Source organism: Octopus bimaculoides, chromosome 3 (assembly GCF_001194135.2).
Source record: "Octopus bimaculoides isolate UCB-OBI-ISO-001 chromosome 3, ASM119413v2, whole genome shotgun sequence".
NCBI classification, from domain to species: domain Eukaryota; kingdom Metazoa; phylum Mollusca; class Cephalopoda; order Octopoda; family Octopodidae; genus Octopus; species Octopus bimaculoides.
The window spans coordinates 29,883,382-29,895,247 of record NC_068983.1 but is presented as its reverse complement, the minus strand read 5'-3'; the positions used below and the strand labels follow the sequence as shown (position 1 = coordinate 29,895,247).

General features: G+C 36.4%; 1 protein-coding gene and 1 long non-coding RNA gene across 2 annotated transcripts in view; one reads left to right on the top strand and one right to left on the bottom strand.

Annotated features, from left to right (window-relative positions):
- Positions 1 to 8,511, top strand: part of LOC128247273 (uncharacterized) — a 76,949-nt gene extending 68,438 nt beyond the window's left edge. The window contains exon 2 of the long non-coding RNA XR_008263630.1: positions 5,871 to 8,511. This is a non-coding gene — a long non-coding RNA (uncharacterized LOC128247273). The remainder of the gene's footprint in view (positions 1 to 5,870) is intronic.
- Positions 602 to 11,866, bottom strand: part of LOC106867284 (rRNA methyltransferase 2, mitochondrial) — a 19,199-nt gene continuing 7,934 nt past the window's right edge. Inside the window, exon 2 of the mRNA XM_014912122.2 lies at positions 602 to 1,531. Coding sequence (XP_014767608.1) covers positions 1,092 to 1,531 — 440 coding nt within the window. The 3' untranslated portion in view covers positions 602 to 1,091. The remainder of the gene's footprint in view (positions 1,532 to 11,866) is intronic.

Here is an 11,866-nt window from a genome sequence, read left to right as displayed (position 1 = left end):
AAAACTTTTAGAGTTTGACAAGTATGAAAGCGAGAGTGAGACCATCCTGGAGCATTACTTTCAGTTGAGCTGTATAAAAGAGAATGAAAGAACCAGAGAAATGATTAACATAGGCGCAGGAGTGGCTGTGTGGTAAGTAGCTTGCTTACCAACCACGTGGTCCCGGGTTCAGTCCCACTGCGTGGCACCTTGGGCAAGTGTCTTCCACTATAGCCTCGGGCCGACCAAAGCCTTGTGAGTGGATTTGGTAGATGGAAACTGAAAGAAGCCCATCGTATATATGTATATGTGTGTCTGTGTTTGTCCCCACAACATCGCTTGACAACTGATGCTGGTATGCTTATGTCCCTGTAACTTAGCGGTTCGACAAAAGAGACTGATAGAATAAATACTAGGCTTACAACGAATAAGTCCTGGGGTTGAGTTGCTCGACTAAAGGCGGTGCTCCAGCATGGCCGCAGTCAAATGACTGAAACAAGTAAAAGAGTAAAGAGAGAGAGATGAAGCAGAAAAAGGAATAGATGAGATGTAGAACAAGAAATGTTGAGAGAGAGAGAGAGAGAGAGAAAGTACAAGAAAAAGTATTTGAAAACACTGCAGCTTGGTCATAGCTTTGTTTATTTCCCTCAAGCTGTTTAGCAATATTGACAAAGAGTATCAATATACAAATACAATGGGAGTACTGACAAGTCAAATGGTGGTGGTAGCAGCAGTTTTCTATTTCTTAACCCTCCTTTTCACTCCCAGCCTTTGCCTCTACAATATGTTAAAGGAACATTAAAAATACGTTTTTTTTTCTTTATTTTCAGCTTTGTAATTAAATATTTATATATTTTCCCCCTTTTTCTTTGAATCTTAAAATTTCCTTCATTTCTTTTTAATAACTTTTAAATTTTAAAAAAAAAATTGTATTTTTTTTTACTTTTTAAAACTCTTATGCATGTTTTAATTTTTTTTTTAAATTTTATTAAAAAAAATTTGTTATCAATCCTGTTTTTAGTGGGAGAAACATATGTATACATGTGTGTATGTGTGTGTGTGTGTATGTGTGTCTGTGCGCGTGTGCATGTGAGTGTTAAATATTTCTTCCTTCACCGAATATGTGTCTTATTTGGTGAATAGCCTTTTCCAAGCAGAAATATTTCTGCTGAATCTCCCCTGCTAGCTTGGGGTTTGACAATTTTAACAGTCTGAAAAACTTCACCCAACCGTTTCTCCAATTCCTTTTGTTCATGGCCTTGCCACAGTTTGCAGAGGAGTGCACCATCCTGCTGGAGAACGCTGTGAGAGAATTCAAGAACAGAAAAACAAAGTTCTATAATAAGATCATGGTCCATTGAACGGATTCCTGTAGTATTTGGGGCCATGTCGCTGAGAATGATGTCTGCCTTACGTCCGTTGAGCATTTCAATTATTTTGCTTTGGGTGTGGCCCTTTGTGAAGTCCATTGTAGATAGTGTGATGGCCCCTTTCACAGGAACCATAAACTGTTTGTCAATGCTTATCACACAGCCCTCGGCTTGACTTTTGGCTGCAATAAGAAAAAGAAAAAGAAAACATTTTAAAAGTAAATAAAAATAATTGTTTCTAGTTTAGGCACAAGGCTAGCAATTTTTGAGAAAAGGAGCTTAGCTAATTAAATTGATCCCAGTACTTGACCAGTACTGCATTTTATCAACCCCAAAAGGATGAATAGTGAAGTAGTCTCAATGAGATTTGAACTGAGAATGTACAGATTCAGCTGAAATACTGAAAGGAATTTCTTCTAACACACTAATGATTCTGCCAAGCCATTGTCCTTAATAAAAATAATAATAACAATAATCCTTTCTACTATAAGTACAAATACAAACCTGAAATTTTGGAAGATGGCGTTAGTTGATTACATTGACCCCAGTATTCAACAGATAATTATTTCATTAACCCCAAAAGGATGAAAGGCTAAGCTGAATATGAATTAATAAGAGAAAAACAGACAAAATGCCACTCAGCATTTTGTTCAAATTCTAACAATTCTGCAGCTTGCTACCTTGAAGTAAATAACAGAAGCAACTATTCAAACCAAAATGTCCTAAAATATAATTTGCAGCAATAAAATTTCAATAAAAATATTTAAAAAATATTTTTTACAGCTAAATATACAAAATTCTATAACTATACAGATTTAATTACCTTCTGAACAAAATACACAAGCATGTACATACATTTAAATGTCTAGATACATTGTACAGTCTTTCACATTAAAAAAAAAAAAAAAAAAAAAATACTGAAACATCAAAACATCACTAGGAAGCTAGGCTGGCTTATGAAAAGAAAGTGTGTTGGTGCATGTGTCTGAAATTTACAGAAATAACTAATTCATACTAGTCTGGTAAAACAAATGTAGACTGTTTAATGAGAATAATTATCTTTCATTTTCAACAATACACCAAAATGTCTCAGATGATGCATCAGAGGAACATAAATTCAAATCTTAAACAACCATTGTGTTACATCTATGGGAGAGGCACAGAACTATTCTCCCTTCAAAGTGAAACATGAAGAAATTTAATGATGGTCTGCTTCTCTGACGAAGGGACCTGTTCAAAATGCTAAAATCTCCTGGCCTTTCTCAAGATAAACTAACTTATTAAACATTGTGCACATCATGTGCTTGCTTCCAAATGGATTGTTGTTTAGCCTCAAGCAAACAAATGTATGATCAAGGTGTTTCAGACATGACCATGGACTGCATTAAACAAGTTGTCCTTCCAGAGTGCTGAGAGTACAGGAGATTTGACTGTTATTTCCAGCAGCTTTCTCATTGGTGAGTATTGGTTGAAAGGACATCTAACTACAACAACCATTAAAAAAGAAAGTAAACTGGTCATCAGTTCAAAAGATTCAACAATAAATTTCAAATGTTTCCTTCATTAAATACGTTAACACCAACTTAACTGTTGATATGCATGCAGATGGTGCCTCTGAGTTGCCATAAAATTATACATTTTACTTTGCTAGCCTATATACTATCTTGTACATTAACTCGGTGATTCTTTCATTTGCAAAGATGGTGAAATTTATGTTTGACTGATGAGGTTCTAATAAGTTTGACATTATTACATTTGTTAAAATATAAAAATAGTTATGTTTTTTGGGGGGATGGGGCATCATACAGTCAAAACACACTCATTGGTTGAGATTCACTTCAGTTTTAGTTACAGTATCAAAAATTCTTCATCATACATAACTGTGACCATTTCAATGTGTGATGAAAAATTTTTGCATGGGCTGAGTGGTTAAGAACATGCTTTCAAACCATGTGATCTTGTGTTCAATCCTACGGTGAGCAACTTAGGTAAGTGTCTTTTACTATAGTCCTAAGCTGACCAAAGTGCCTTAGTGGTTAGGGATATCTGGCTCACAATCGTAAGGTCATGAGTTTGATTCCTGGCGGCTGTGTCCTTGAGCAAGACACTTCATTTCACTTTGCTCCAGTCCACTCAGCTGTGAAAAATGAGTTGTATCTGTATTTCAAAGGGCCAGCCATGTCACATTGTGTGTCATGTTGAATCTCCTTGAGACCTACATTAAAAGTATGTGTGTCTGTAGAGGGCTCAGCCACTTGCAAGTTAATTCCAAGAGCAGACTGTAGTCCCAAGCTGACCAAAGTAGCTTGTAAAGTATCTTTGGTAGAGCGAAACTGGAACAAGCCTATCATGTGTATGCACCTTGCTTTTGAGATCACCTGATGGTTGTAAACAAGCATCACCATCATACAAGTGATGTTTTTTTTTCTAGTCTTCTACAAAAAACATGTCTGGCCAAGGGGAAATTTTACCTTACTTGGGAGACAGGTGAGGGTTGGCAACAGGAAGGGTATCCAGCTGTAGAAAATCTGTCTCAACAAATTTTGTGTGACCCATGCAAGCATGGAGATGAGGATGTTCAATGATGATAACTCAAACCGAGTGAACCACAATGACAGTGGTGTGTTTCTTGGCAGTATGACCCTCTCGAAATATAATAAAGGCTTCAACATATAATTTCAGACCAAAATACATCATCAAAAAAAAAAAAAAAAAAAAAAAATCATTGACAGCATAATTATTTTGTTAGTTTTTCTTAATACTGCATTAAATATGTTAACATTAACTTAATAGTTTCACATTTTGGCACAGGGCCAGCAATTTTAGGGGAGGGGGTAAGTTGATTACATCAACCCCAGTGCTCAACTGGTACTTATTTTAATGAACCTGAAAGGATGAAAGGCAAAACTGACTTTGGTGTAATTAGAACTCAGAACAGAAAGATGGATGAAATGCTGCTAAGCAGTTTGCCGGGTGTGCTAACATTTCTGCCAGCTCGTGTTTATGAAGCAGATTTTTCAATGTCAACACACACACACTTCTTCATGCCAACCATTCTGCTTTAAACTGAGACCACAAGGCTACTGCTAGAAATAGCAGTCATAGTTTCTCCAAGTCACACCCTAACTTACATTGGTCATTGTATAGAGATGGTCAGTTATAATGCCTTGGATTATGGATCTGCTTGATCTAGGCACACCAGGAGCTAAACAACAACTAGGATTGTACAGGAAAGTATTGTCTCTGATGGTAGACAAAGAAATACCAAAGATTTCAGTTAATGAATAAAGATATGAAGGTGATAGTCATCATCATCACATCACATCATTTTCTGCTCATTTTTTCATGCTGGCATGGGTTGAATGAGTCTTAGTGTCTTACCACTTGTCATGGCCAATCAGTACACATAAAGACACAGAAAGCTGATGGTTTTTGTTATTGAGTGTATATCATGCCTATTATTATTTTTTCTTTTGTGGTGTGTTTTTTAACAGATGACTTTTCTCTCATTAAACACTTTACAGCATTTACTAAGTGCATTTATCTAGCCACCAATACTAGAGAGCTTATCTGCTACAGAACTACTAAAAGACCCCACTCTATTCTGTATAAGATTTTTTTCAGAGTTAACTATTCTCCTAGATAGATTGCCTGCTTGCAGCTTGTGGAGTTCATGTTTCTTTTGTTTGTTCTTTCCTTTTAAGTTAGTATGGTTATAGACAGATTGAATATGATAGTTTGTACCAGGATAACAAACCAAGGATATTATTATATATTATAAATGCCTTGTGGTTTTCAGTGTAGGTTCTGGGTTCAAACCCTAAGTCAACTAGGCCTTTCCTCTCTCCAGTGCCTATAAAATAAATTCCAGTAAGATACTGGAGACCCCTACCATATAAATTTGCAGCCAGCTGCTAATACAGGAAATCATTATTACCTCTGCCTTCACTAAGGTGGAGGTATTGTTTTCAGTGGTGTTTGTTTGTTTATCCGTGGACAAGATATCTCAAGAACTGCTGAGTGGATTTGGATGAAACTTACAGAGATGTTTGGTCTCGTGACTGGCATAAACTGATTAGATTTTGGGATTGATCCGGTACCGGACAAGGATTCTGGATTATTTTGCATGTTTTTTTTACTTAATTTTTGAGAGCAGTCGGGTTTATTTTTAGTACTCTTGTTTGTGAGAGCAGTCGAGTTCATTTCAGATATTCTCATTTTAAAAATCATCTGTGGTTAATCATTGAGAGGACATTGGTTTTGCCTTGGCACAGGTTTGTGCTCTCCGATTGCTCTTGTTATTAATAATATTAGCACTGTTGCATTACTGAACACTGGGTATTTGGATTTGTCTATTAATTCCCCTCCATGCCTTCTTTTAACTAATTAAGCCAAATGGAGTAAAAGAATATTATCTTGCTTTCAATTCTTTTTTTAAAGAACCAGAACATAAAGAGCAAAATAGATCAATGATCCAAGGATTTTCAACCATGACTCACGACCATCTTTTCTTATTTTCAGACAAGTGCATCTAGAACCATATTCAGATGATTCAAGAAGTACATCATTGTTGAGATGGTAGACTGAGATTTCAAGCTGATCAAGAATCAACACAGAAGCATCCTCACTGCTGAAGAAGACAGAATCTCAAATATTGTACACAACCAAGTGTACATTTGCAACTCCTTCACCTTAAATGCTTGAATCTCCTCATCTACCTACTGCTCATCCCCTCCTTTTATCCTCATCCTCATTCACTCACAACCTTCTATCTCCATCTCCTCAGCATGTGTTGATTGCATTATCCTTATCACTTTGTTCCTTCACCTTTTACCAGGCTTATATATATGAGTCCACTGTCATTCTCCTACTAAATACACTTTAACTTCTTGTTGCACTGACAGTTAGCAACCCCACTCCTCTGGAGCACCTCAATTACCACTCCTCATCTGCTCTTGCCTTTATCTTATCACTTCCTCTTATCTTTGTTCACCTCTGCTATTGCCAATTGCTCTTCTGACTCCACTTCAAATAGCCCTGCTTTTTGTGCTCCAAACAAATAATTTTGTTAAGTAAAACAGGTGGCATGAATCAGATATGCTTGATGATAGGTGTTCAACTACTATGAATATCTTTGAAACTATAAGTAACATGGACTGAAAGGTTCTCTTTGTATTCAGTAGTTGATTGAGAAAGAAAAGAACAACTATACAAACACAACACTTTGAGATGGATTCTCATTTTGGTGAGGACAAGACAACTCTCTGGTACTGTGACAGAGACAATACAGGGAAGAGAGGAGTGTTGCTGGGGACAAAACCTCTAGTTGTGATACCACAATAAAATAAAATTTACCAAGTACATTTCAAAGAAAATAAAAATAGAAAAACAAAAAGGAATGAGCAAGCAAGACAAGGTCCCCACTTCCCCACTCTCCATCAAGGATGATAGTAACTATAAATAAGAATTGTCTTCACCTGTGATGATCTGTTCAACTCATGCTAGTATAGAAAGCGCATGTAAAAAAATTATGATGCTATCTATATACATACATACATACATATGTAAATGTACACATTCACAACATAAAAATGAATATTTTTTTTTAGACATGGTAGTGAAATTTGGTCTTGAATGCAGATTTACAGACTAGAAAGCATGATCACTTCACGATTATGCTTTGCTAGATGTGTAATAATACTGTGCATGAACAGAGAGAAAAACTGAACATAAGAGGAATCAGACGTGGTATACAAGAGAAAGGACTGCATGCGTATGAGTATGTGATGTGTAATGGAGGATGACAGGTGTATAAAGAAGTGCTAGGTACCCAAAATGAATGGTACTCACAGAAGAGAGAGATCAAGAAAGATTTGTGAAGAAGTGGTGAAGATGGATCTGAAGTTGTTGCATCTTACAAAGGAGATGACAAAGGACTACATGCTGAATAGGAAAAGACTGGTTTGTCCATCCAAGCTTGGTAAAATGGACATCAAAATTGTTAGTGTGTACATATGTATGCATATGCAGCCATGTATCACTAGGTATCATCATCATCATTTAACGTCCGCTTTCCATGCTAGCATGGGTTGGACGATTTGACTGAGGACTGGTGAAACCAGATGGCTACACCAGGCTCCAATCTGATTTGGCAGAATTTCTACAGCTGGATGCCCTTCCTAACGCCAACCACTATATATATATGCACATGTTATTAACTTCTTTGATGCACTCTCATTTCTCAAACAAGTATCTTATTGCTCACCAGTCTTCTATATATCCCACACTTTTATCACTCATCTGTTTATCATCCATACCCTCATCTCTCATACTCACGTCCATATTGTTCATCTCTTCTTCCCACCCTCCTCTTTTCAATCTCACTGCAGCAGTCTGCCAGTGTGACTAAGGATAGCAGTGGATCTCTTCTGCTCATCATACTCAGCTTCCAGTGCAACTGAGGATGTCACTGCACCTGTCTGACCTTCTCACCAACACTCCACCCACCTCTCACAGTTTTATTACCCATCTTGAGACATATGTTTTAAGAGCCCTCACCAGATATGTATATACCTCACACACTCTACTTATACTCCCCACTTAGCCATTTGGTACAGAAGTCAATTATTTGTCCTTACCATTCATTGATCTTTTGCTATCCATCTTGCCATCACCCCTATCCTATCTAATGTTATTACATTGATAAAATCCACCCGCTTTTACCACTACTGTGAACTCTGTTAAGTGTTGGACCTGGTCTGTTTAATCTTCTCAAAGACATGACAACCTCCCTAGTACTGGTGTCACAAAAAAAAAAAAAAAAAAAAAAAAAAAAGCACCCAGTACTCTGTAAAGATGTTGGTGTTGGCATCCAACCATAAAAACTGAATCAAAAATTAAACTTACAAGTGAGATGCAGTGTTCAGACTCATCTAGAAGTGCAATAATGACTATCTAACCCATGCCAGCATAGAAAGCAGAAGTTTTATTATAATGATAATAAAACTAAGCATTAAAATATTTCAATTATCATATCCCTAAGTATATTTCCAATTACTGTATTTATTCTGGACATGCTATTATACAGAACTGCAAGTAAATAACACCATTAGTTTAGCCGCTGTTTACAACCAACTATAAAAAAAAAAAAGGGAAATACAAACTCACTTACACACACACAGGTATATATATGTATGTGTGTGTGACCTTGGGCAAGTATCTTCCACTTTAGCTTCAGGTCAACCAAAGCCTTGTGAGTGGAAATGGTAGATGGAAACTGAAAGAAGCTTGTTATATATATCTATATATATTTATGTGCATGTGTCTTTGTGTCTGTGTTTGTCCCCACACCATTGCTTGACAGATGATGTTGGTGTGTTTATGTCCCTGTGAGATGCAAAGGATACTGATAGAATAAGTACTAGGCTTACAAAGAATAAGTCCAGCATGGATGCAGTCAAATGACTGAAACAAATAAAAGAATAATACATATACACAGAAAGGGCTTCTTTCAGTTTCCATTTATCAAATCCACCCACAAGGCCTTGGTTGGCCCAGAGCTATAGTAAAAGACATTAGTCCAACATGTCATGCAGTGGGACAGAATTTGAAACTATGTTGTTTGGAGGTGAACCTCTAAACCACACAGTCATGCAATGTGCCTAAAAGTCATATAAATTGTATATATTAAATGATATATTGACTGAATAGTTATGGATAGAATACCTCTGTGGATATATGATATTACCTATCATAATATTGAATATTGAAACCAAAAATTTAAAGAAGTATATCTTCTAGCAACAGCATATTTTTCAGTCTCTCAATCTATCTACATCTCCCTTGTATGTGTGTGTGTGTGTGTGTGTATTGCCTTCGAAACGCGGAGTAGATGGAACAGGGACAACTGATGAAGGGGTATACTCTTTATGTTGCATGTCTCGTTTTTCTGTTTGTTTTTTTTTGTTGTTCAAAAAAAAAGTTTGTTTTTTGTTTTCATTTCTCATTGTGTTTAACGTTTTTTTTTATGTCCTGTACCCATATATGCATGTACGTATACATATAGATGTAGGTATGTACATATATGTATGGATATATGCATATATTTATATATTATTCATATTTTATATATATATATATATATATATATATATATATATTAAATCTCAAACAAATCACACTGTACTGTTGTCAAGGAGTGGGGAATATACACTGAATAACATAGTCTGATGTTCACTATTCCTGAAAACATAATGGAGGGTTACAGATAAATTTCCATACACTAAGAACAAATGATCTAGACACACCTGTGCAGGTGTGTCTAGATCAGCCAATGTCCTCAACACTCAGTTGCTCACTCCTCTCACATACACCCAATCTTTATAAGGTAACACAACATGCTGAATAATACCCGTTTCTATTCAGCTTTGATTGACCTTCTACTTTTCATACCATATCATTGCCATACGGTTTATACGCACTATTCTGAGCATGAAATGAGAAACATTTTGTTGCCAATAGTTCCCAAAATCTTCCCTTCCATTTTTCACATTTCAGTTACTATATTTTCATTATATCAACCTCCAACATTTTGATCAGTTCACAGACTTGATGTTTCAAAGGTACTTCTACTATGAAATACTTCTGTGCATCTGAAGCTTTGGTTGCTCTATTCAAGATTCCATGACAAATTTTGTATAACTCTTGCTTGCAGTGAATACAGTATAGTCTTATATATATCAACCAAAGCCACACTTCAAATAACACTGGATTTTGTGCTGTTACCAATGACAACATTGCTCTTTGCCATCACCCAATAAGGAGGCCATTACATGATTGCTCCACCTGCAAGAAATAGCAGCCAAATCTCCCTCAAATCACATCTTATAACAGGACAGGATACTTTAGATAATGGAATTCTACATAGACTTTAAGAGATAGGCAGATCATAACTGGTAAACCTTTGTTCATAGGTGTGCTTAATCAGGACTGAACAACACCAGTAACAACTGCTCACTCATACACTGGTCTTCAAACCATTGAAATTTCAGGCGATTTGGCCAAGTTTGAAATTGGTTCTATAGCTCTATGCACAACACTTCAAATATATTCGATCCTGAAGCTAGAAACTTAGTGAACCTCAATTTATCTGTACATTAAATTCTTTATTGACCTTGTTGCCAATCCTGATCCTGATTACAACACTCTTAAACATAAAAACCCATATACAACTAATTTTCTCAGTAGCTACTAGGTGACACAGTGTGAACCCTTTCAAAAGATTTTCTCTATATTGTTCTTGCATACTAACACCACACATATCCAGTAGAGCATGCTTGTTTCGTCCCTCTCCAGCCATTGCATTCAGTGATCATATCTCAATATCTTGCAGCAGTTCATTTCACATACAAGCAACACACTATTTACCTTTTACTTGAAGAGAGAACCCTTTAGTTGCCAGCAGAGGTAAAACCCTGAATGTTTTCTACCTGATCCTTATTCTAGCTTCTTTGCTTTAGAGCACACTTCTCCATAGCTGATTAAACTGTCTAGGTTACAGGAACTATCATCAACTTCTTTAGAGCATTCCAAACAACTAAACAGAAGTTATTTTACTAGCATTCTGACTCTTAATTGCTCTTGTACTTGTCACATACAAAGCCTTCATTGTCAGCCAGCCTGTGAACCCAGTACACTTCTTGTGCATACATAGTTCATACAGTGTACACCAGATGGAGTGCATATTTATTTCATATCACAATTGGTGAATACCATTCTAGGTTACAGGTTTAAATAGCCCAATCACTAGTTCACTGCGGCAAAGTGACAAGTGTGTAACTTGATAGTGAATAAAATACCTCAAAAGACTTCACTCATAAAGGAAAATTTGATCGTTTTCTCACCATTTTATATAAGTGACACACATACACACACTATTTAAGTGCTATATTTTTATAGCTTTAACTACTTTGAATTCTACCATTAAAAACAAATCATTTTACACTTCTCAAGGTTTGTAAATTTTTATCACACACACACATACATTAATTATTAGCGATGGAAGCAATATTAATACCAAAAGGTAACTTTTACACTCAACTTAACATGAATGTCTTATTAGAAGACCAAATACTGCATTATTAGCCTTGAGAGATCCTCTCATATAGGTGCTTGGTGCATAAAAGTGCACAAGGGTCGACTGTCATGGGTGCTGGAATTCCTATATCACATGATGATTTCATTCTACTGGAAATCATCAGTGAGAAGTATCCGGTTACGGCATGCCAGTCAAATCTTGCTGCGATGATATACAGAATATCAGCATCTTTTCAGACACTGATGATGCATATAGGCAGCAGGCTTGTGTGGTAAGTAGCTTGCTTACCAACCACATGGATCCATGTTCAGTCCCACTGCGTGGCTCCTTGGGCAAGTGTCTTCTACTATAGCCTCGGGCCGACCAAAGCCTTGTGAGTGGATTTGGTAGACGGAAACTGAAAGAAGCCCGTCGTATATAT